Source organism: Cryptotermes secundus, unplaced genomic scaffold (genome assembly GCF_002891405.2).
Source record: "Cryptotermes secundus unplaced genomic scaffold, Csec_1.0 scaffold949, whole genome shotgun sequence".
NCBI classification, from domain to species: Eukaryota; Metazoa; Arthropoda; class Insecta; order Blattodea; family Kalotermitidae; genus Cryptotermes; species Cryptotermes secundus.
Window position 1 is genome coordinate 129,214 of NW_019721778.1, and position 27,530 is coordinate 156,743.

At 38.7% G+C, this 27,530-nt stretch overlaps 1 protein-coding gene across 1 annotated transcript; it reads left to right on the forward strand.

Moving 5' to 3' along the window:
• The first annotated feature begins 15 nt into the window (after nucleotides 1-15).
• Nucleotides 16-27,530, forward strand: LOC111875788 (leucine-rich repeat protein SHOC-2). Its single transcript, XM_023872309.2, has 8 exons — nucleotides 16-909; nucleotides 17,173-17,341; nucleotides 17,428-17,561; nucleotides 18,117-18,378; nucleotides 20,819-21,049; nucleotides 22,182-22,403; nucleotides 22,945-23,143; nucleotides 24,237-27,530. Exons 1-8 carry the CDS (start codon nucleotides 590-592, stop codon nucleotides 24,368-24,370), a joined length of 1,671 nt encoding a protein of 556 aa, XP_023728077.1. The 5' UTR covers nucleotides 16-589; the 3' UTR covers nucleotides 24,371-27,530.

A 27,530-nucleotide genomic window follows, 5' to 3' on the forward strand; every position in this document is an offset into this window, starting at 1 on the left:
GCTAGCCGCTGGAATTAGCTCGTCTATTTTTTTTTCTCTCTTAGATCAAGTAATGAAGTGAGCTAACATTTGACAGTCGATCTACGACAGGAAAGCAGCAGAGGATCTCGTCGACCAATCTGTGTTTAGTCGCGCTGGCGAATAATTAAGTCATCAGAGTAGCAAGAGTAATATCCCTTTATAATTACTTCACTTTTTTTTGGCTGTGGTGTTGGCGCCAGTACCAGACGTTCCTAGTAGCTAGGGGGAAGAAACTGGCGCCATAACCTGATGGTGCATAATTCTTCACCTGCCCCCCAGCTGTTGGTGTAGAGGGTGCCATTGTTGTGACCGTCATGAGAGCCCCACTACAGCTAATGGACCCAGGAGAGAGGCAACAAAAGAACGAAAGAGTCGGCGTGATTTGAGTGTCGGTGTGTGACGGTATTTGCATATTGCTATTTGTGCCAATCAGTGCGAGAGTTTTCTCCCAGTCTAAGGAAGACCTGCCTCCGGAGAGAACATTGCAGGTGATCCAATGTTATTCCAGGCGACTACAAGTGATGATACAGTAATAATATAAGGACAAGACATTAAGTAGGTTAGTGCGATGCGCGCAGCAGCTATGTCCACGTTCCTGTACACGCTACTAGGGCTGACGGTAGGAGCCTCTTTGCATTGCTCCGTTCGCCGGGAGATTTCGCCCTGCACGTGCCGAGTTCAGGAGCCCAACACGAACACCATCCTAGTTGCGTGCGAACGGATGACCTCCTTCACCCAGGTAGTAGACGCTCTGAGAGAAAAGTTCGCGCCTGAAGTCGAGATCTCGCTGAGGATCGCTTATTCGAGACTGGACGACTTCATGAATCACACATTTCAGGAACTGGGTCTAGACGTCACAAACTTGAAACTGAACCACGACAACCTCAGGTGAGCAGAGAACTTAGTTAAAGTTTTCAGCCGTATTGTAAAGCAAAGTCATGAGCGAAACATTCTTATATATTAATTAATTAGTTGCTGATACTTTTGTTCATTCACAGTATTATCCATTTTCCTTTTTCATAATGAGTAAAAATATAATTTGATTAAAGCCCAGCGAGTTATATCCAGTTCTAACAAACAAACAAGTCACTGGCCTCCAGATTCTGTGCACTGCTCATTACATGATATTTTGCTGTAGAAATAAATGCATTGCCCATTTGATTTATCTTTCAAATTAAAGACAAGAAATGCAGCAAACGGCGGAGCACATCGCTTTATAAATGTTATTTAGACAGGTTATTAGAGAGTCCGTTAAAAACAGAATTTGTTGCGAAATCTGAGATTTTACAATTTTTCTATTCACAAAGATCAATGAAACCAAGAAAATTTGTCAATAAGTGGTCAGTCTTCAAATTGAAATGTAAATTGGAGTTAATATGTTTCTCTTGCTATTTTATCAGTTCTATAATATATTCACCATTAATTATGCAGCTTGGAAGTAGCAACACGTGTACTTCATTATAATGTTAATTATTATTGTCAGAAAAGTCATTTCATCCGAAGACGTCTTCAATTAGAAAGTAAATGTATCTAGACATGATAATAGGCGTGAAGATTACTGTGTTCTGGGTCGTGACGCCGTGAGGCATGGTATATAACTTCCAATTCAGAAGACATATGCTGCCTCCATCGTCAGGGTAGGAGATGTAGGTAGCACATTCCAAAAGAACCTTGGTAACCTTCTACCAAACTACATGACCTTACATCCCGAAAGCAGTGATATTCACACCCGTGAGAACCTAAAATCTCGCGGAAGTAACTCTAATTTCAATCGTTTCAAAAGGTTTGGAAACCGAATGAGCATGTAATGAAGCTGAGACATTTGAATTGAAATAGAGCCAACTTCTTGATGAAACACCGAATGTACGACTGAACTTTAATAAATTAGGAATACGTCCATAACGAAGAAAACACTGTCCCTTAGTGCAATGGTCCTTCTTATCTCAGTCACACGTGACTGCTTTATGTCTCTCTGTGTGTAATTTCAACTGATATAAATCTCTTATATAATATTCCTCTGAAATATGTTGAGCTTCTTTACTTCAATAATGTTCTTGTATTTATCTTTTGGATGCTCTGTCCTGTATCATTCACGCTAATACATATAACAGTTCTTATTTGTTAACTTTACAATTTTTCGAGCTATACGAGCTTAGCCATAGCAACCGAAAGCACCACTAAGTAAACCAAGAAGAAACAAGGAAATTAATTTATAATTTTTTAAATAATATCAAAACTGATTACGAGTTTCGTGCGAAGCTTGGCTTATACTCGCATTTGATTGATACGAACCAAAATTAAATCCTAAAGACCATCATGAGTACAGTTTCTGAAAACTACGATTAATTGAAATAAGATCTATAGTTCTGGAAATTAAACATGCAGTCGGATAGACTGGACTATACCATTACGCGTTCACTTTATTAGCTTTGTGAAAAGAATGCGTAAGGTTATGGCAATTGGTTGATTTCAGGCGGTACTGATGCTACAGTCCACCTTCTTAAAATTATCCAAATATTTCGATAGTTCTTAAGGAAGACAAAAATAATTTTTCCTGTCAGAGTTTATTTGCCTTCTGTAAATGTTTCAAGAATTATAAATTGAGTCCACGACTTTTAAACAACACGCTTTTGTAAATCTTCTTGTCATGAGAAGGACCGTTCCTTGTTTTATTCCAAATAAATAAATCCAGAGACATATAACTATTTTTTTTTTCTGAGATTATATTGAACAATGAAATTTATCAGTTTCCGATTATAATTGGGTCAAAACCTCCAAACAGCGCCTGTGCTTGAAACTGGGTAATTCAAAAGGCATTGTCGATATAAGGCTTTCCATTTCGGAAAGATTGGTTTTCCTTCAGAAGTACTGAATTGAGTTAGGCTGCAGCTGTTGCACAGTGTACTGTGAATGTGGTGTGATGTGCTGAGCAGTTCATACACGTTAAAAGAGTATTATTTTATAAGAATAAGATAAGGAGGTTGCTAACAAAGAAAGGGTGTCAGTTTAGTTTAATGTACGTGCATGCTAAGCTATCCCTGTAAGAGGCCATGGAGGCCCATAGGGTTGTAAGATATTGAGGGCCCTACATTATCTAGACAATCGGCTCATGGATGGCGGTGACGTTGTCAGCCTTACGCGCCGGCCGCCCTTTACCCCCAGGAAGATTCCTGGTACTCATATCTGTTAGAGGCTGAGTCTATCCCAGGGCCATAGTGCGGCTGCAAGGATTAGGTCAATTGAAAAAATCCAAAGACCTAATCGGAAATCGAACCCGCGACCTTCCGACTTGTAGCATAGTGCCTCAACCAACTACGCTACCGCGTGTCCCCAGTGTACAGTTTATACCGTCTGTTAATGAAATCTATGGAAGCAACTAACATTGGTAAATAAATTCTTGAAAGTGATTGCAATTATGCTCTTCATACAAATGTACATACTCGTACATGTATGAGTCCTTTATGAATACTCGTTCGTAACTCAGGGTTCTTAGGAAATTTTCAATACAAAAATTTTAACAGAAAATTTCACATCATTCGTGTACTTAAATAACCGAGACGAAAGGAGCATTTCATCAATGATTTGAATCTCTCATTGAATACAATGCCGTTTCTTTGAGTAAAAATTGAAAAAATATAACCAAAGTTATTGAGAAACCAACAGACAGAGTCACAAATATTATTCATCAGTTTGCCGGGTGAGACAGCTGTGTAGGGTGAAGGTTGATTGATCGATTGCTTAATCTAATCTTACGTAGCTGTAATTAAGTTAGAGTTATCCTTGTTCCTATTTGAGCACCGTGCCATGAGTATACTGCATCGCTGTACTTAATTACACACCCAGTCATTAACACGTATGGGGGAGGTGACGGCTAGGTCCACGCATTCTTAACCTTTGTAGCAGACAGAGGTGAATGGTTAGTTTCACATTCCGGCCACTTCACGGCGGAGCCAATTTCCCCGGTAGGTCTACCAACTCGATAGGAGTCTCAGTAGTATCTTTAGCCGGTATGGATATAGTAAGGTAACAAGATAAACCTGTCCCTGTGCTTAACTAATTAAGCACTACACCATGAAGACGTATGGGGGATTGGATGTATATATCCACATTTTCTTAACCTCGGCAGTAGTTGGAGGAGAATGGTCAGTTTCACAACCCGGCCGCTTTACCCCCCGGGAAGACCCCCCTGTACCTATTGTACAAGGGGTTGGGTAGGCCCCAAAGCCGGTCTCGACCTGTCTGGACGATGTGGAGAAGAGAAAATTCTTGATCTTACCGTTACTCGAACTCCGACCCCTCGGTTGTCCGACCCGTAGCTATACTGACTGAGCTATCTCGACTCCTGGCCTCGATGAATTAGCGAAGAGAAAATTACTTTTACATGCCGGAAATTGAACCGTGGTCGTCCAGTCCCTTGTACTGACCTAGTTGTGAGCTGTAAATTTTCTAAGCATATACAGAATGGAATGAGAGACACACAACACAACAAAACAGGAAGAGGCACCCAGCACCAAGGAATACACGAGCTCGTGCGTAGATGGGACTGCACATCGAATATTAGAGCCACAAAACTGAAGCGCAGCAGTTTTAACCAAAAAATTTAAACGCCTGATTATGATCAGTGTCGGTCGAAACATTTAATGCAATATACAGAAATTTTGAATCAAATTTAATAAGACGCTTTGTATGTTGCAAGAAAATTTTAAACTCATTTTAGAAGGACGCGGTGCGCGTGAGACGGTGAACCAGTGACATGTGTTGAATAGTGAGATGGTTGTACGTGATGAATTTGTAGAGACACAGGAAAAAACAACAATAATGGCATGTGTCACGGTATAATCCATGATTTTGCCGAAAAGAACAGAGGATTCTCGTGATTATTTCAGTTAGCATAGCCGAGATGCGAATAGGGTTCGTCTAGACACCTTTTTTTTTTTTGAGCCACCGGAAATTGTTACCCAAAGGGATAAGAAATGCTAACAAACGACAACGAAGTTGGGAAAATAATGGCAATTACTCATTACTGGACACGTTCTTAATAGTGAACTCCTGACACAAGGCTCCCAAACTCACCGTAATTGCTGACGTATGCATTGTGTGTCACCCGAGATTGACTCGTTCTTTTGGTCGAGCAGAATTTTTCTGGTTTGTCAGTAATATACTGGCACTGTAAGAGAAGGACGCGTAATTCAAAGTGCCTGACTTCGCTTTCGTGGTTAAGCCGCTGTTACTCATTAGACAGAGGCAGTGAAAACCAGATGACTTAAACTGAAGATGTTTGAGGAAAGGGCGCTGAGAGACTGTTGATAACTGACGGAGGTTGTGGGAAATTACATAATAAAGAGCTTCATAATTTTCGCTCTTCATCAAATGTTACTTCTTTTTCAATGTATCTTCCAGCCCATTCAGGGCCCAGGCCTCATATTCAATTCCGAAATCATACTTCATAGATGGTAGGACTCCTTGGAGCAGCGATCATCCCGTGGCAAGGCCTTTACCTAAACACAGGACTATATAAACACAGAATAAACGCAGACAATTATCCATACCTTGAGTGGGATTCGAACCCACGATCCCAGCATCCTAGCGATCTAAGACAGTTCATGCCTTAGACCGCACGGCTACTATGATCGGCCATTAGGGTTGTCAACTTAAGGAAGACGAAATTGAAGAAAGCAGTCTTCTGGGATTTGGCACCGTGTATATGTGGTGTTAACCGACATTTCGGAGGAACGTATCGCCTCCATCTTCAGAACCGGTAGTTCTCACGGTCTCTTCGTTTGCGGATTTCTTATATTTTTCCTTCTACCCTGAAGATGGAGACGATACGTTCTCCGAAACGTCGGTTAACACCACATATACACGGTGCCAAATCCCAGGAGACTGCTTTCTCCATAGTCACCGCCGTGAAAGCCTCAAATCTTACGAAGATGAAATTGTCTGAGCGTGAAGCACACATAAGGGAATGTGAGAAATGCATCAAAAATTGTAATAGTTAAAACTGAAGAGAAGACTCCACTTCGGAAACCTAGACGTAGGAAGGAGGGTCTTGGAGAAACAGGTTGCGACGATGTGGGCTGGATTCAGCTGGCTCAGAAAGGATAGGCCCATGGAACCTCCGTCTTCCATAAAAGGCAGGAAATTCTTGATGATCGGAGAAGTTCTGAAGAAGGACTTTGATCCATGAAATTAGTTAGCTTCATTGTTGATAGGTTCCCATGTTGTCTTTGGTAGTGACGGTAGGACCTTTGGATTCTGTTTCCATAAATGTGGTCAGTAGTTAAGCCTAATTGTGAATATTCATTCCCTGGTCAAAGTGACATTTCAGTCCCGAACGCACGTAAGGTCACGGGCCGCACTTACACTGAGGTCTTTGGTTCGATTCTCGCTCGGAGAATTTATGTTCATACCCGTTTCTCTGTGCTCTACTGCTAAGATAGGGAGCCGTTCATCCCAATACAAGTGTCATACCGCTTTTCTGAATATGAATCATTTTTTTCAATGGCTCTTCCAGCCTATTCAGAGCCCTGGCCTCTTATTCAGTTCCGTAATAATTTTTCACTGACGGTAGGACTCCTTGGATGAGTGATCAGCTCGTCGCAAGGCCGCTACCTACACACAGGACAACATAAACACAGAATAGACGCATACACACACCGAACATCCACGCCTTAAGTTGGGATTCGAACCCATGATCCCAGCCTCCCAGCGAGCGAAGACAGTTCATGCCTCAGACCGCGCGGCTACTGTTACCGGCTGAATAGGAATCATAGAATCTCTGTGTTACATGTATAGGGCTCGAACTCTAAGTAATGGATAAAGAAGGTCGTTTTGGTCTGTTAGTTCTTGTGTAACAAATTCACACACGCAGTCACCGAATGTGACGTATTACTATCCCACGTTTGAACTAATAAATATTTTAAATGAGCCAACATACTGTAACAAGGGGCTGACGTGTGCTGGGATTTCAGAATTCAATTTATTAACCATATCAATGGTGATTTAAACTGACGTCACATGGGAAGGTGTACCCAGACCATCTTAGAGCACTCAAACTGCCTAATCACGGCAGACTTACATATCTTGGTTTTTATTTTCGACTTCAAGGATTGTTTTAGTCGTATATTCGTGAAAGAAAAGAGTCGCCATTTCATTTTGGAGTGCTGAAGTTGTGACTCTTCCCAGCCCAAATTGTGGTAAACGCAACATGACGCATGAAGTCACAAAACACGATACCCTGACGACGGCTCTAAATACAAGTCTAAGCTTTGTTCCTACAGTTACAAAATACACGATACAACAGTATACATGGAAGTAATTCCTCAACTAATTAACACATTTTCATTAAGCTTTCTTAATTATTTGTGACAGATATTTGTGATGAGGCCCCATGGTTTACTAATCGATTTCTCGCAAACAAGGAATTCATCTGAGCGAGGTAATTCTAAAAGTTCGGCCACACAGAGCGCTACGCTATGTTCGCTACGTACGCTGTGTACACTCTGCGACGCAGGTAACATAGGGAACATAGCATACGTAGCGTACGGAAGTCTGTGTGGCCAGTGACATTGGCAATAAAGGGAGATATTTTTCTGTTCGTATAGAGAACATAGCGTACGTAGGGTTCGTCGCGTACGTAGCGCTCTGTGTGGCCGAACCTTAAGAGAAGTACATACAACGCCTCTCAACTTTTTAATTGTAAAACTTAAAAGAAAAACTCTTCGGCCGCGCCACACCTTATTTAGTTTTTACTATGATGACGGCAAAAATGATTGAAATTAGGAATGTAATATCTTATATGAATATATGCCATTAACGCACCTACATTATATGTTATTACACACAAAGAATTACGTCAGAAATTGGTGGAAATGAGGTAAGTGTATCATAAAATTCTCATTATTAAAGGATAAAATAAAGACAAGGTTATGTCTGTAAATTTAATAGTACTTTTCATTCAGTGACCTAGTGACATACTAAGTTAAAACTGTCACTGCATAAACATGAAAAGTTTTGTTTTCTTCCCCTGTAAAGTGGAATTTGGTATTTTAACATTTTTCCCGCAACACCACAGAACTTTTGTGTGAAACGCTTTTATACATTCGCAAGTGTAGTGCGAAAGTAAGCATCTTGACAAGTCTAACATAGCAGTGATCTACAGTAACTAAATTACACATAGATGTGTACTGATAAGTTATATACGTATTATTGTTTACAGTTTTTGGTGCCTTCAGGATATAGATATAGCATTTGAAGGAAAATATATTGTTAAATACCTGAAGTTGTTCCATTACTTACTGTTCTCAACCTAAAATTTAATTCAATAATGATGCAGTTTTTTATTACTTAAGATTATTTTAGATCTTTTTATGTTTATTCCTTGTGTGGGAATAATTTTGTAGACCGACTTAGAATTTTGTTTCGTCAGCTGTAATTTTTAATTACCATGAGAGATGCAAATAAATGCAAGATGCCGTAACCTATCAGACCACTGAAAAGTTGGGGTGAAGGCAATGTATTTGTGGACATTTTTTCTAGTTATGTCAAAAATTAATACAACCCTCTTCATTTTCAGAAGTAGTCGATATAATTTTAACAAAGGATCTGAAAACACTGCCATATGAACCATATCGATTGATTGGTTGATTTATATTTTGCTCGACTGCCTTCATTTAACACAAACAAAATTGAAGAGACTTAGCCTACACAGGGGTTGTGACTTTTCTTCACGCCAGATAAAAGAGTAATAGTCATAATGCCAAGGCTCAGTCGCCAGAGATTCGTTTTTGAAAGTGGGGCTCACCATTAAAGATGACGTTGGACATAATGAGGCAGAAGCTTCAAGAGACATTCTATGCCCCTTACACTCTCCGACTTTGTTTGCAGTGTCATACGATGCAAGGCAATTTTTACCGGTGAAGTCCTTCAAGTCCTTGTGAGAAATATAGAACGGGGCCGTGCCGGCCGCTGGTGTCACCAGTGACAAGTCAGTAATCGCTGTCGGTAGTCCCACTTTCCATTAGAACTCAACAAACCTCGGTGGTTGACTGGGCGAACCAACAGTTTCAAATTCAACCAGCCACGCTTGTTCTATCAAAATGATTAGTTCGCACACAGGCTTGCAAACTTCCGCAATCTCACTCGTTTAACAATATCAATGACATAAGGGATGAAAAACCGGAATAATGGGACGTGTAGGTGAGTCCATTGCTAAGCAACGGTGCAGTAAACACATGTCTGCGGCAATGAGCAAACACGCAAGATTAGAGGAACTGAATACAAGAGGCTTGAACTTGGCGGTGGTCAAGCCTACGACCGTTAAGGTGACTAAGCTGCTGTTGTAGCATGAGATACAGAAAATAGGCATGATCTACTTTGCAAAGCCTGTACTGACAGATAACTTATATATAGTGCAAAAGGAAGAATATTCAATAACTTGCAGTATGTGCAATACGTACACTTGACAAAAGGCCAAGCATATTCATAAGAAACAAACGCATCTTCTCGTCAGAGAGGGTGTTATATAAAGATTATGACTGCAAGGGTCCAGTTGAAAAGAATCTCTGGTCGTGTTCCTCAAGGGGCTTGCTATCAAGACAAACTGACTGGCGGTGAAACGCCAGTCAAAGTAACTTTGACTTTTGACTTCGACTTTGAGTTAGTCAGTCAGTCGAGAACAAGTCGGAGACAGCTCAGGGTCGTGAGTGAGCAAAATGTGATCATGGGTCCCGTGGGACTCTGAACCAGGAATGGCTATCCTGGCTAGGACCAGCAGCAATTTACAAGGCAGGCCAAGGAGTTGGCAGTCGGAAGTCGGAATACGTGAGTCACAGGTAGGAGTCGGTAGATATGAGTCTTGAGTTGCATTGCTAGACACCGCTACCAAGCAACGACTAGTGAAGACATAGCAGACTGAGAAGACTTGGCGCTTTCAATAGTGATTTGTAGAGCGAGTGGATTTGTGAAATTTTTATAATTATTTACAGTTACGAATTATAAACGTTCGATACAACCATTTATGAATCCAAACCCCGTATCTAGTCGCTCCCATGTGACAACTTGATAGGAAGAGTTATTTGATTTTTCACTTTCGAGGTTCACTCCTGTTTCTATGCTAATGGCTGTCATGGCAGTGCGATGACAAAAATTACGACCTGGCGTTGATTTGATATGTTACGGTCGTATCCTATTTAAATGTATCTCTTAATTTTCCTCTCATATCTAAGAAATTATGAGAAGCATTTTCAGTCAGGGCTGTTGATAATGATAACCGAACTCAGGGCATCCCAAATGCAAAATAAGAGCAATAACCATTACAACATAACCTTTGTCATAAGATGCAAATTCTCACTTCAACGTTCATCTTTTAATATTGTACTATGGGTCGTACACAGTCTAAACTTCCAACCAATTACAGTCGTTCTAATCAGTACGACAAAACTGTTAAGGTTTTCAAGATTGTTACTGGCCATTTGCTGCATATGAGACAACAACTATCAGCCGTCAAAAATGTGATATGTTACATCATCCAACTGACTGCTCTAGAAGCTGATGGATTTAACTGCCTTAACATCTTTCCTGCATGTAAGACGATGGTTTCTATAAATGCAGAATTAATATAAATTTCGTAAGATTTGAGGCTTTCACGCCGGTGACTATGAAGAAAGCAGTCTTCTGGGATTTGGCACCGTGTATATGTGGTGTTAACCGACGTTTCGGAGGAACGTCGGTTAACACCACATATACACGGTGCCAAATCCCAGAAGACTGCTTTCTTCAATATAAATTTCATCTGAATTTTGGTCTCATATTGCGTCAGAAATTTAAACAGTTTGCGATTTTAACCTTCCCATAACCTTATTTCTGGTGACTAAATACACGTATCTCAACGGTGCAGAGTTCTTGAAATAGTAAAGAAATCCTTCATCATTTATGAAACCCGAATACATTATCGTCTTCAAAAGATCCCGCCACTGGTCCCCTGTCGTGGGCCAGATGAATCCAGTCCACACCGTCACGTCATATTTCTTTAAGATCAGTTTTAGTACTGTCCTCAAATACGAGTGTAAACCGTATTTCTTTTACAACTAAAAATGATAAAAAAAATCGCGGGAACATATGTACTTCAAACGGGCTTCAAACTCACGGTTACATCTTTCGAAAGCCCCAAGGCTGTTCGAACCACAAGACTACCTACTTAAATCTACGTGCCTAAATCTCACAGATTACTATACTAGTTCTCGTCCGTTTGCTCCTGCCAAATGCATACCCCGCATGCAGTACCTCGAGTGGGGAGAAATGTCATCACGCTAAATTCCATCAGGCAGGGCACCTCCCACCAATTTTAGTTTAAATGGACATATAAGTATAAAGTGGAATGCATGTCTGTGACGTCTGTAAATCCGTGGCGCTCATACCCTGCGAATGGCTAGTTCTACTTTCTCAGATCACAGATAAGGAGCGAACCATGTATAGCGACTGCACGAGTTTCTAGCGCCGTGCTAGTGCGGCAACTTCTCCGACAAATGCTTGCGACATGCAGTCTAAATGCAGGCGTTCTGATGAACTCGTTTCCTTCGGCTGTCAGGGGAATGCAGTCCGCCTCAAAAGACACGAAGTCTCTTCGCTATTGAAAATACCAGTAGGAATTCATAGTTTAGGACTATATTATTACTTAATGTTGTTGTCTGATGTATCAATGCAGTCCGAAGTTATGGACGAACCATTCCATCTCTTGTCGTTACTGAGATCTGTAATTGCCGCAGCCAAGCAACGCGAGCAGCATGTGCTGGACACACTTCTCTGGGGAGCAGGGAGGATACCGGCGCGGCGGAACCGTTTCCCAGATCTGCAATTCTAAGTTCTTCCAGTCAGTGACGAAATAATGCGTCATTGAGGCCACAAAGTTTTCTCTCCTCCCCCACTACTCGCAATCAATAACATTCCACTCAAGGTTACATACCGTCTGAAGCGGATACAGCTATGTAACTTCATGGAGCTTGTCCTTTTTGAGAAGCCGCCAGTCGCCCACCTACTCAAAAATTTTCCCAAATATTATGGAACCCGAAGCGTTATGACCTTGCACACAAGAGCCCTGCACTGAACTAGATCAATTCAGTCCGAAAAGTCCTACCCTATTTCTCTAAGATTATTTTAATATTATCCTCCCTTCTCCGTCTAGGTCTTCCTTTTGGCTTTCCCGCGAAAACCCTCTGTCTTTCGATTTTCCCCATGCGTGCTACATTCCCCGCCCATTTCATACTCTTTAACTTCATCATTTTAATTACGTTTGGTGAAGAGGACATGTCTGAAGTTGGCACAGCGTTGTTAACAAGTCTAGGACACACTTGCATATATACGTATAGCATTTATAATACCTACTTATGTACATAACTTTGTATGTGTACAGACACGCTATCTAGAAGGGCTCCAGTTGATGTGGTGCACTTCGTTTGACAAAATGAGGCTCTATCGGTCAGTACCATACTAGGAAGCCGGATAGCTGAGTCAGTATAATGACGCGCTACGAGCTGGAGGGCCAGAATTCGATTCCCGGCAGTGGCAAGAGACTTTTCTCTATTCCACAGCATCCATACCAACCCTGGAGCACACCCAGCCTCCTGTACAACGAGTACTGAGGGGCTGTTTCCCGGGTGTGAAGCTGACCACTTTCCTCCACCTAGTGTCGAGGTCAAGAATGGTGGAATTATACTTCAACGCGAAGTCTTCGTGACATTATTTAAGCCCAGGGGTAACTTTATCTCTATCTTAACTAGAGTAATGGAAGAGATTAAATTGAAAAAAAAAAATGCTTTCTGTATACAGTCTGCAAATGCTGGGAAATATGTTTCCTTTTTGATTCTTGATATAAAATATAAATATGAACCATTCGCAAAGAGGACTTCAAGCACTTATAAAATTTACTCGTGCATAGTTATGGTATGAGTTCAGAATGTGGAATGAACAACAAGCACTGAGACTGGCTGCCAGCCAAGGAGTGATCAGTGGCGCCTGTAGGGTGATATTCACAGAGGTCGTGACCTCAAATCACCGCGCGAGTGTTTGGGACGAGTTCAGGGGGGAGTCACACGTCATCTCCCTAAACTGCAGCCCACATTCAGCTGCCTAATCCCTCACGAAGTGGGCATGAGAAAATTTGTTGCGTGTCAAAATACTGTATCCCCGTGATTTTTCTTGGTATCGTTATTTTATTAGTCCAATAAAATACTTTTTTTCTGAACATTTCCCCATATGTTTGAATCCGAAGTACGATCACATTAAGGCTTTTTTTTTTTTTTGGAATGTGCCATGTCAGGCCCAGAAGGCATAATGAAAATACGAGATTACGAAGACAAAATGTAATCCTTATCTTACTTGTCAGTTGTATGTTGTTAAGAACGTCACTTAACCTAAATCGAATTTTGTTTTTATAAACTGTCTAGTATGTCAAATGCTCCCGTAGTTATCACTTTTGATACGTCAACGCTTAATTTCAACACATAACCAGTACACAAGTCAGACTCGCGGCTGTTTCTAATCAAAATTGTTAATATTCGTTTGTAATACAATTTTGAATGACTGGCGGGCTGTTATGAACGCAGTAATAAACTCAAAAGGGCGGTGTATTTCTTGACTTATTTAGCGGCATTCAGCTTTTGGAGAGAGATTATGCGCCATTGGGTTAATTATTTAATGTTAATCAATATCAAACTGACTTACAATTCGGTCCAGATTGCTGAAATTCTATAGTGTCATCAAAACGAACTCCTTTTTAAAGGATACGCTCCGGTACACGCACCGATAAGTAGCTGGCGGCTATAGCCAGACTTGTATACAGTTTCTGAAGGGTTGAATGCAGTATGTTAGAAATTATTAGTCATTAGTCTTCCGCCTTTGAGGAAGACATTTTATGTCAATATGTCCATGCGAATAATACCTTTTCTGATATCCTAATTCAGAACTGAATTAATTTTAAAATAGTTTGAAAATAGGTTGTGGGTTAATATATTTCTTATTGTCTCACTATATTTAAAGTTGTGGCACATACTTTCCTGCAACACATGTGCATAAAGATTGTCATGCACAAGACATGCAAGTGGCATACTTCCAATAATCACAAGTGCTTAATAACATTTGCGATAATGAATTAATTAATTAGGCAAGCTGCAAGCTCCCGTACTCAGTAGTACTGCTGTGCAAATATCTATAGGCAAAGTGTTTGCATAGAAGAAAGAAGAGGAATGAAGTTTTCATAGAAGTTGTTTCCTTAGGAATAATTTTATTACTTTCAAGTGCCAAAAGTCATGGGATAGCAGTATCTAAATTTATTTTTAAGTTGCGCCACTGTCCCTTGATGGCTTGGGAATGCCCAGAGCAGTATCAGTTGTGAGATGTTCTCTCGTGAGTAGGGGTTGAACACCGGCCAGTCTGCTCATGGCAAACCGACGTGAATTATCGGAATTTGAACGGGGCATGATAGTGGGTGCCAGGCGGATGGGACATTCCATTTCCGAAGTTGTGCGGTCATTCAACATTCCTCGATCCACGGTGTCACGTGTGTACCGGGAATACCTTGTGGAAGGCATTTCCACCCATCATGGACAGCGCAGTGGACAATCACGGGTGCTTAATGATCGTGACCAGCGGCGTCTAGCTAAAATTGTCCGTGGTAACAGACAAGCGACAATGGCTGAATTCACATCCACATTCAATGCAGGAGGTACCAGACGCATATCCAGCAGGTCAGTGCAGCGTTCTTTAGCTTCCATGGGATATGGGAGCAGAAGACCGACCAGAATGCCTCTGTTAACACCACGACACCGGACACAGCGCCTTACCTGGGCTGGTGACGTCGCTAATTGGACCCTGGAGGATTGGCAACATGTGGCGTGGTCCGATGAGTCACGGTACCAGTTGTTTCGGGCGGATGGTAGGGTTCGGGTGTGGCGTAGACCCCATGAGGCCATGGACCCCAGTTGTCAGCAAGGCACCGTGCAGGCTGGTGGTGGTTCCATACTGGTGTGGGGTGTGTCCTCGTGGCATGAGTTGTGTCCGCTTGTCCACCTAAACACGTCATTGACCGATGACCACTACGTTACACTGCTTGGTGACCATTTGCAGCCCTTCATGGATTTTATGTACTCCCACAACGATGGGACATTCCATCAGGACAACGCACCGTGTCATTGGGCCGGAGTTGTCCAGAATTGGTTCCAGGAGCATTCTGGAGAGTTCTGACGAATGGTGTGGCTACCACGTTCGCCTGACATGAACCCAATCAACTATTTATGGGACGTGGTGGAGAGGTCCATTCGCACCCAAAATCCTGCACCTACAAATTCCAGGGAGCTGTGGGCAGCTATCCAGATGGCATGGCTCAACATCTCTCCAGAGATCTTCCGTCCACTTGTGGAATCGATGCCACGTCGAGTTTCTACACTTCGCCGGGCTAGAGGGGGTCCTACATGATACTAGGTACCTATCCCATGACTTTTGGCACTTCAGTATATATATATATATATATATATATATATATATATATATCCTTCTCATTTATTGCCATTATTTACTTACATAGATCTCAGCTCTGTGACTTCTTTGTGGCAGATGCTTACTCCTCCTATATCCAGCATCTACTGTTAGGTTTCTTAACATACGTTGTTTTCTAAGGTGAAGATGTTAGCGTCCCATGCAACCCCCAAACTGGATGACCAGGGGCTATCTTTCAAATTGTATTACATGGGTGGCCCTACTATGAGCTCACACTCCTGCCAGAATAGCTTCTCATGTGATTGGTACATGTAAACCACAACACACAATAAGGTAGTAGCCATGGGAGGTTTCCATTATTTAGGTTATTAATTACCATTATGGTCAAGGAAAAATGAATTAATCGTAGTATGGGTACCTCTATATTTGCTCAGGAAATCATAATTGCCCATGTCAGAAACAACAGTTTGATTCTGAGAATGTACAATTTTTAGCTTTTGCAGTAATTGCCATTGATAGAGCTGTTATTACATTGTAAGTGCCAGTGTGATATGTTACTTAACTATTAGCATTTTAGGCTAAGAAGTGCATTTTCTCTGGTTATACCTGCACTTTCCTTTTGTTTGTCTTCTGTGCTCAAATTCATTACGTTTGCCTTGTCTTCACAAGCTTTGTGATGTGGTTTCAGTTATTGAAATGCTATTGTGATGCTCATGTTTACAGAGAAAGCAATAAATTTTGGGCAGAGCTCATAAATACTTTTTTCTTATTGCACAATCTTCCAGTCCTGCAAATCTTACATACTTTAAGTCCTAATCCAACGGTAAAATTCAGTTTAATTAATGGGATACAGAGACATGCAGGCAGCATGGTGATCTCATAAAACCACTTTTGTATTTTTCTCTAATAAAAATTAATAGTAGGTTCTAAGGTTGATCAGAGTTTTCAAGCCCCAATTTTTAAAGAGCTTTCACATTTGTTGAAACACAGTTTTAAACGTTATTTTCTCACAACACTTCTTGTGCTGGAGAAATGACTGCCTGATAATAGTGATGTTTTTTTTACATTATTGCTAGAAAGATATTAGCTTCTTTTAAGATATGTGCACATTAGCCGTGCATACCCAGATAATTCATATCACTGTTAAAACTAGAAACGTAACATGTCTATCCTCTGAAGGACTTATATCCATTGATGTTACTTGAAGGTCATTATTTGCCATTAGGCATGATATGGATGTGTTGCACATAACCTGTGCACTTGAAATAAAATCATAACATAAGTAGTTTTGGATCTTTATTTATCAAGAATACAACATTGATGGAACTATAAATTATTATACAAATGAATACACAAAAAAGAACAAAATTACATGCTAGTCAGGCTACCACAGAATATTGATACTGCCTACAGAGTTACCAGCCTTGTAAGAGACTTTGATTCACTTACAGAGACTGGTTGAAACTGGATTCATCATACAAATAATTATTCAGTGTCAAAGTACATATACTTTAACTCTTCCTGCTTTCAGGAATATATTTAATTATATTTTATTTACATGCAACTTTACAGTTTCATATCCCTTTACATATACTCCTATATCACTTTTAGTAAAGGATATATTACAGTACATGCATGTAGTGACATTGTTCTTCTGTACAGCTCTTTGCCTGAATCTGTATTTGCTGGACTTGGACGTACAGAGTACCTGAGCTTGGCTGACAACTCTCTCCCTGATGTTCCTCATCATATTCTGAGGCAGATGCCTGTACTCAAGACACTCGATATTAGTCGCTGTAGGCTCCAAGCAATCAGTGACATGGATTTCCAGGTGAGTACAAAAGTCATCAGGGGATGTCTCTGTGTCCATGGCCTCTGAGTGCATGGTAACCAAAATTTGTTTTCATATTTTTGCAGAATATTCCCGACTTACAACATCTAGTCCTAGCAGGGAATAACATATCTCAGTTAGATCAGTCTTCCTTGCCACGTACAATTCGACATCTGCATCTTGGACGTAACAATATCACACACTTGAATGGCACACTCAGGTAACTATATCAGCATTGTAAGGAGCTATTATATTAGATGTAATAAACATTACATGCATTACATCTCATGTATTATCTTGTAGAATAGCTAATTAACTCCATAATATTCTTTGAGTAATTGGTAATTATTCATTTGATAAAAAAGAAAATCCCTGTTAACATGAATCTAAAAGGTTAAGTACCATCACTACAACTGGGATTTGTAGTGGACAAAGTGGCACTGGGGCAGGTTTACTCTGAGTACTTCGGGTTCACCTGCCAATCTTCATTCCACCAATTGTTCCACAGTCACCATCATCTATCATCTGGGGATGGTACAATAGGCCAATAGTGGCTGCAGTACCAAGTATACTCAGTATCACTCATCATTACAAATGTCTGCACTGGACTCAATAGTCCTTTCCAGTATTTTCTTCAGCATTATTAAAATCAGTTGTTGACAAAATTAAAAAATCTACCTTTGTTTCATAAGGTATTTCTTAAATGAAGTAATCTGCTGTCAGTCATACATAAATCTCTCTCATCATGATCAACAAACATAATTAATTATTACAGGGGTCTGACTGACCTGGAATGGTTGTTTCTAAATGGAAACCATCTCACAACACTTGATGAACAACTTCCCCAAGAAGGAAATAAATTGGCTCTGCTCCATGCTGGTAACAACAAACTGCAGAAATTGCCACAAGAACTACGGAACTTCATCATTCTTGACTCACTTTTCTTCCAGCACAATCAGTTGCTGAATCTGGGAGGAACCATACAGAGGGCAAGGAAGCTGAAACGACTCCATCTTAACAATAATAAGATCCAGGAAGTGAGTATATTTGTTGGTTTGCAGAGCTGTTTAATGCATGGTTTATTTGATAACATTCCTGAACTGCAATTAGTTGTTCAGCATCAAATGGAAGGACAAATGTGAACAGTGTACTGTAAGGTTTGTGCAAAGAAATGGGTATTGCTATATTCCAGCACATACCTGAAAGAACTGAAAAGAACCACAAACTCCTCAGTAAGTATAGCCAGTCACAATGTTAAGATTTAAATCTATAACCTACCAACTAAGAAATAATAATCAGCCTGTGTTCGATTCCTGGCAGTGCAAGATGTTTGTCTTCTTCACAGCGTCCAGACAGACTCTGGGGCTTACCCAGCCTCCTATCCAATGGGTACCAGGGTCTTTCCCCAGGGGTAAGACAGCAGGAGCGAAAAGCTAACCAGAGATCAAGAATGGTGGAACTATACCTCCACTTCTCATAGGTCTTCATGGCATAGTGCATAACTAATTGAGCACAGGGACAACTTTACCTTTACCCATCTTCTTAGTATACATGTTAATTTCTTTGGGAATCCTATCAGAACTTGTTCATTCAGCATGTTCTTTCAGCTTTCTTGTATAATATCATAAAATCATTTATTTTTTTTTGCAAAATTTTCAATGGGCTTATTATTTCTTCATTTCTCTCATGCCCAAAACATACACCTTATCACCTGTCTATCTTGTAAAATCAATCCAACTTGTTGTCCACACTTTGTTCTCATACCATATTACCCTCTTCATAGACTATTGTTAACCTCTCATGTTTTCAGAACAGCACTATTATACTGGCATCAAAATTTTCAACAATCTACCATCTAGTCTCAAAAATCTTGTAAAGGAAAAGACACAGTTTAAAATAGCACTAAATTGATATTTACATACACACTCACTCTACTGTTTTAATGAATTCCTGCAGCATAAAAATGACTCATCCTTTTCAAGGGTCATGTAAATAGCACATGTTGACAATATTGATACATATGCCTGGATGTATTTTTTAATATCTTATGTATAACCTCTGTGTATTTTTATGTTACAGCTTTGGGTGTACTGTATGTTTTTGTGTTTTTATGATTTATTCCACGGTAAAAAAGTAAAGCTATCCCTGTAACAGGCCGTGAAGGCCCATAAGGTTGTGAGATGTTAAGGGTCCCACATTATCCAGACAGTCGGCTCAAAGATGGTGGTAAGGTTGTCAGCCTTACGCGCCGGCCACACTTCACTCTCCAGGAAAACCATTTAATTAATTCCTGGTACTCATTTCTGTTAGATGCTGAGTACACCCCAGGGCCTAGTGTGGCCAGAAGGATTAGGTCAATTAAAAAAAATCCAATGACCCCATTGGGACTGGAACCCGTGACCTTCCGGCTTGTAGCATAGTACCTTAACCACCATGCTACCGTGTACCCCCAATTTATTACATATCATACAGTTAATTATTATTAATTATGGATCCATGTAATATATGTAAAAAAATATGTTTTATAAAGTTTTATACTTGTGGATCTTGAAACAGATGATGGTAAAAAATTTGGTTTATTAAATTCAGGTTTTTGATACAAATAACTGTTTTTGACATGTGTACCTTTCTGTACTCTAGACAGCAAATTACGTGCAAGCTACTTAAAAGTATTGTAACCAAAGAAGATCCTGTCTGAATTGTAGTGACTGAATTTGCAAGGTTTGATGAAAGGGGAAGCAGACTGGAGACTGTATTAGGGACTGCCATTAATAAATTCTAAAGTGTTCTAAGTTTATTCATTTGTCCCTCATTTCTAGTCTGAAAAAATAATTTCAGAAACTGGACCCATTTCAATCCACAGATGAAAGAGCAAGGAAGCGCCTACTCAATGTTTTCTAATTTACCCATTAGACTAGGTACCCTCCAGCATTCCAGCCACCTGAGAATGGAAACAGATCCAGTTTCCAGAATATTGCATTCTTTCAAAATACAAGATGGCCAGACAAATAACAGAAACACAGTAATCCTAGATGGCCTTTATTGTTTGCCAGGAGACATAGAAGTCACTACTTTAGAGAGCCGTCTCTGTGTATAAAATGCATAGCTGTTTAAACTCCACATGTATTTTTCCTTCAATTTGTGTGTTAAAATTTGTAGTGTTAATATGTGTATCCATAACCTTATGTTAACCATGAATTCATTTTCCAACTTGTGTACCCTAAGATTAATCTACTACTGTGACCAGAATGATTTTGCCTAGAGTATTCCCTTGTTCCAGTATATTGTTGTGAATAAAACTTTCACTTCTAACTGGTTCTGCCATAAGTTTTGCTTTCTCTGGGTTTCTTTCCAAACAAAGGGGGAAATGTGTGTAAAAGTGAAACGTGTGATTTGTGTCAGTGTGCTTCTGGTATTACAGTTTAACCTTATTACTTGTGTTTAATATTCCATGTCTTTGCAATTGCTTGTTTACAGCTATCATCAGATGAATTTGCCGAATTAGATTCCTTAGAAGACCTCCAGCTTGGACACAACGAGTTGATATCACTGAATGGATCTCTTGCACCACTGCGCTCCCTGCGCTGTCTGAATCTCACCAACAATCTCCTTCAGGAGTTCTCTTTACGTGAAATTCAAGGCTTGAGAAGACTTAGGATAATTGACCTCTCCTACAACAAGGTTTCTCACCTCAGTGGGCGAATGGAGGTATAGCTCTTAATTTTGAAACCATCTTCTACTTTGGTTCTGTAATTTTAATTTCAGTTCATCATTAACAAGCAAACAAAAGAGTTAAATCTATGCTTTCTATTATACATTACAGATATGTTAGTAAAAAATAGGATTATGCTTTCTATTGTCATAATTATTATTATGACAATTATTAAGAGATCTAAAGCTAAAAGTACAATAGTTATGTGTGACTGTCATCATGTTAACAAAATCAAATCAAATTTCAAGTTATCAATATAACATACTAGTAGTAGCATTTCCTTCTCACCCATCTCACCCATCTTCAAGAATCCTGTTTATACCTGTAAAATAAGGATGAATAACATGAAGGCATTATGGTATTAAAAACTTTAAGAGATGCAGCTTGCATTCTACCCAGAAGCGTAATTGTTACATTGTTGGTGTGCATAAATGCTACAGCCATATTCATATTACTATTTTTCATCAGATTGCTTTTTTCAGCTGATAGTTGTATATAGAAGTAAAGGTATCCCTGTAACAGGCAATGAAGGCCCATAGGGTTGTGAGATATCAAAGCTCCCACATTTTGTCCAGACAATTGGCTCATAGATAGTGGTAAGGTTGACCGCCTTTCACACTAGCCGCCTTTTACGCCCCAGGAAGATTCCTAGTACTCATTTTTCTTAGAAGCTGAGTTGACCCCAGGGCCATCTTGCGGCTGGAAGGATTCAGTAAATTGAAAAATCCACCTCATTGGGACTTGAATCGATGACCTTCCAGCTTGTAGCATAGTGCCTCAACTGACTATGCTACCGTGTGCCCCTGATAGCTGTATATAAGTAGAGTAAACAGATAAATCTAAATTCACCATTCAGTAAGTATTTTCAGCATATGCATGGTGAGACTAAGGAACTCCCAGAAAGCCTTGCAAGAGACAGGTGAACCTAGAACGAAATTCACAAACCTTCAAATACAAATTAGATATATTACTGTATTCCAATTATTATATTCCTGTTCTAATTATGTATATAACTGCTGAATAAATCTAGAACTTCACACTTACTACGTACCTGACATCATTCTCAGTTATTCATTGTAAAGAGTCTGAAACCACTTGGATTTATAAAATGCTATTAACATGTTCCAGAATTTGGTGGAGCCAGAAACCCGGATTGTAGAATTACGTCTGGACCATAATCGTCTCCAAAATTTGGATGGAGCCTTGATGGGAGTTCATGGCCTTCAGAAGCTGAACCTCAGCAACAATCTTCTGGAAAAAATTGCTCCAGATGACTTGATTGGTTTGGAGGACCTTCGTATTCTTGATGTATCCTTCAATCGCCTGACAACACTAGAAGAAACTTCAAAGGTACAACTTCAGAATACAAACTATGCCTATGTTACTGGTTAACACTAGCAGATACAAGACTGACATTTATTTATAATAATTAGAGCAATCACACATTCTGGCTTATATAAAATTTTCATACAGTCCTAGCTTTCAGAAATGTGAGTTCTTAATGCATGAATACTCAATACATTTACCATGGAACCAATTCCAAGCAGTCTACACCTTAGTGTGCTCAAAATTAATTCCTGGTATGTTCACAAACAAAGGATACTCTTACTCTTATATCTAATGCTGTAGTTAACAAAGCATGTCATTGGCATAGTATGATAACTGCCCCTGGACAGTTTTCAACACAGTGCTAAGTTTGAACTTGTAAAAAAAGTTCAATACATATCAGGTTACCCTATCTTGTTACTTTGTCAAGAATATGGGAATTCCTTATTTCTTACAACATTTGTGAAGAATGAGATTTGTGGCAGGTTTAGTAGAGATTAGGTAATTAATATATATATATATATATATATGTAAACAACTACACTGATATTATGAATTGTCTCAGACATTTCTACCATCACTGGAGCAACTGTATGCATCTCACAATTCTCTGACTGCACTGAAGCAAGATTTCCATGGATTGCCCACCCTCTGCTGGGCTGATCTGTCACACAACCAAATCCACACAGTTGGGCGTGACCTTGCATCTAAGACACGCTGCAGAATGCACAGGATTCTGGGCATACTGCGAGTCTACCTGACAGGTAAGCATATTTTGAACTGGTATAAAAATTCTTATGCTTCAGCCTATAACCACACTGTAATAAACCTATCACATCAAAAGTACTTTAAGTATAGTCATTTTCAAACCTTTTTACTTTAGGAAAATTTAAAATTAAAATTACTGACTGCTGCACTATATTTATCATTTCATCTATGTATAATTTTGTTGCTTTTTCACATTTGCTGTCATCAATAACAATTTTGGGCTCATGTACCAACAGAAAGAACGCATTTCTCGGTCACTCTGTCAGTCTGTCATGTCTTTCTGAATGACGTAAACACCAGACTGCTTGATTAAATATAACGTGAAGGAAGGTCAATTGCCTTAAAAAATGACTATAATATTATTTTGGTCTCTTCATTGTTGGATTTTAAAAGTAAATTCTAAGTCAGTTTATATTTTATGACATGTAATCATTTTCATGTAATGAGTTGTGTGTGAGAAACTGCATAATATTTTGTTTGAGCTCTTTGTTAAACATTAAATAAAATGGTATAATGAGAAATTAATATATATATATATATTCACCAAATATTAGTAGGATGATCAAATTGAGAAGGATGAAATGGATAAGGCATATGGCATGCATGGTACATGATAAGTTTATACAAAATTTTAGTCCAAGAACATGATAGGAAGAAACCATTTGGGAGACAAAAGCTAAGGAAGGGGATGATATTAAAATGGATCTTGTAAGAAAAGAGTATGAGGATGTGGTCTGATTTTACTGGTGTTAGAATAATGTCCAGCAAAAGACCCTTGGGCATGTGCTAATGAACCCTGCCATCTATAGGAGGCAAGGAACTTTGGACTGGGTGAATGACTATTAACATCTAAATAGAGACTCTGCTTCCTGGCATTGGTATGTAATGGATTATAGTGGACATATAAAGACCAAAATTAAAGATACTTAGATAACACATACCAAATTGTCTTGTAAGTGATTTGGAAAGTAAAAAATGGAAGAATAGACAGAACTTCCTCATTTTAGTCACTTACATACTTCATACAAAGAATGTTTAAGAATATGAAGCTCCCTTGTTGCACTTAAGTTGAGTCATGGTCTGTAACAGGAAATCCAGTGCTGTGTGATGCCCAGCTTGTGGAAACGATTGCTGAAATGGAAGCCAACCATACCAAGTTACATGGACTAGGACACTGCCTGTCTGTAAACCATACTGCATCAACAACATCTCCTTCTGCTTAGAGAGAAAATGGCACAGTAATACCATTCCTACAGCAAGTAACTGCCCACCAGGCAGCTGAATACAAATTTAATTTAGCTTATAACACAATAAACGAGCTATTGAATTGAAGTTCACACTTTTAAACCATTTAATTTTCATTCAAAGCTTATATTTTTCTGTGCATGGGTTCTACACACCAGTCATAATGCATTCCAATCAGTACATCAGTAACATGTGATATTGATACAACACAGAGGAAAATAAATAAGAATATTGTGAAATTATGTGATGTCTTAATTGATATAACTAAAGTAATTTGATTGTATATGAGTAAAAAAAGGAGAAACATAATATTTACCAACAAAATATAACTCTGTGTGGCATATGTCTCTAAGAAATTCAACATCATTGCCTTTATCACTGGTCTGGAGTGGAAATGAATATTACAGTTTATTATTACAGATTCATTTTAATTGAAGTTCTTTGTATAATAATAATGCCAATAATAGAATGTTAGCCCTTTCTAACCTAGACATTTTAGAAAGTTTTAGAGCTAGCATAATTATGAGTAATTGAATTTTCATGAAATACTTATTGTATTCATAATGAAAGTTCAAAGCACTAACAGATAATATATTTTGATACCATACTGTAAAAGGCCAGATAGAGTACCATCTAGTACTCAGTTAAACTTACAGGTGTGCAAAATGAAAATTACTGAATTGCTCGTTGGAAAACAATTCTGCAGTAACAAATACAAAGAAGATTGAAATGATGAAGGCCCTTTTGTTTGGTTACTGTTAACCTTGTATACCGTCTTATGTGCAGATGAATATATATATTTGCTGCTTTTAAGTGAGGAGTCCTATCCCTCCAGCTCACCAAAAGCAAAATGGCATCAAAGTCGGTGTCAAAGCAGTGCTGTGGGATCTGCATGTCAATAGGTGATTGTAGACTGTTCATGTTTAACTCAGTGCATCACATACCAAGCAGGTTGACAGCTCACATGCACGGGACTTGTTTTCAACAAGTATCTTATTCATGTCTTTGACAGTTATTTTACGTTTATCTTCTGTGATATTACTTTCATATAGTCTATGACTGCTTCCTCCCTAATCCTCTTCCATTCATCATACATAATTATTTTCTCATGTGATTGTATGTGACATAACATCTGCAGATGATACAGGATTCTTAAATAATCTATTAACTAGCCATCAGCACTTTATATTTCAGTCTTCTGTTTCTGCTGGGTGAGAATCTTAATTGTTTGGTCTTTTATCATATGGTAATTATTTTCAAGTTATACCGCTTTGTCTCCTGTCCACATCTTCACCAGTATAATATGAAGCCTGTAATAGAGGTTTATGTGCTCAGCCATCCGTCCTTCTTGACAAAATGTTGTCAGGACCAGAGAATTGTCGATGAAGAGAACAGCATTTATGTCAGAAGCATAGTATATTGTTGACTCGATGTGATAAAATATAGTTTTATGCCTCATCCTCCTAAATAAGTCATATATTACTGGCTACTGTGCTCACCATCAAAATTGTGTTTGTTTTATAATACCATTTCTACTTTATGTCTCTTTATATTTGCTGTGAAATAATGGATACCATGAAGTCATGGTTAGATTTTCAGTGGTGCATATTTGGTCAAATTGCACTAACAGTAGTATCTACTTTTGAACAGGAGCAATATTAAATTGCTATATTTCTTCTAGCATAATTAAAAACATCCTACTGCCTGTTGCATTGTATTGATGTTCCAAGCATTTACGTTTGTGGAGAGGACACATTCAATTTTAGACATTATTCTCTTGTCCTTAAGCAGAAACTATGAAACCAAGGAACAAGAAGTTATTCTTTAAATTAGATACATAATGTCTTTTTGGTCTTATGGAATAATTAGTAACGCCTTTTTGTGGAAGTAAAAAATTTTTACTTAACTATTTATTCTCTCCCAATCTTCTGAACGTAATGAGTACCATTTTGCTTGACTCTTTGCATCCCTATGTGAATATTCCACTATACTGGTTGACATGTGGAATATTATTTATAAAAAAAAAAGGAGAATATTGGGAAAACTTGGAGGGGAGAAAAAAGAACTGTATGACAATCTCTGACTTTTCTAACCAAGTCAGGGTCATCTGTTACACCCACACTCTTGCCTTTCATGTCACCCATTCTGAATCAGTGTTTCTGTAAGCAGAATATATCACACATAATTAGGATATGTGCACATTTTAGAATAAGATCATATAAGAGGTAATTAAAGGTATGGTGTAACATTACATGTTAAGTGACATTAAATTTTTGTATGTCATTGTTTATGGCATATACATGTCAAATGTTATAGTAACTCCTGTCAAGATTTCTTCTTGTGCCTAATTCAATGTATGTAATTCCTGAGTTTCAACCACAGATGAGTAAAGTGCTCAACAACTGGACAATGTTAATGAAATTTTTCTGCCTTCTGAGCATTGATATATATTTATATGGTCACTACATTCATTGAGCCTCAACAGTTTAACCACTTTTGCTACTGATATTTATGGATTCTTTTCTGCATGAGATAGTGTTGATTTAGTGCCTGTAATAGTACACTTGAATCCATTTCATTAATGGAATGTTCATTTAGTGGAAATTGTAAGCATACCCCCATGCTAAAGGACCCAACTGATCAGTAGCTGTGCCAGTACCATAGTTCTATTTTATAAATATTTTAAAATCAGAAATTTCTTATATATACAATGCAATAATATTGGTAACATTAAAAAAGTATAATAAAGTATGATACATATTGTTGTGTATATAAGTAAATAGAGTAAGATGTGACAATTTGTTTTGGACATAGTACAGAAAATACAATATTATTCCAGAATTGTGTTAAAATAAAGATGATAAAATATATGTCATTCTATCTAACCTGTAAATAATTTGTGAGAAATATTGTGTATCAGAATATATTTCTGACTAACACCATCTGTCATTTTCAGTGTAATTTTTAAACTGTTAACAAAAATTGTTAAATTGTAAATTGTACAACCTTTAAATTTGAGGGAAATTCTCCACTGTTGGATGTCAATTGCATATACAATTTCTCAGAGTTTGTTACAAAATAAATAACAGTGTAATTATTGCATAGTGGCTCAAATTGAATAGATAATAATGAATATCA

What these genes read in the sequence shown, in the direction of transcription:
- LOC111875788 (XM_023872309.2), top strand. Translation starts at nt 590, where the DNA reads ATGCGCGCAGCAGCTATGTCCACGTTCCTGTACACGCTACTAGGGCTG. An exon ending in TCAGTGACATGGATTTCCAG is followed by an intron (nt 17,342 to 17,427) that starts GTGAGTACAAAA and finishes ATATTTTTGCAG; the next exon opens with AATATTCCCGACTTACAACA. An exon ending in CACTAGAAGAAACTTCAAAG is followed by an intron (nt 22,404 to 22,944) that starts GTACAACTTCAG and finishes GAATTGTCTCAG; the next exon opens with ACATTTCTACCATCACTGGA.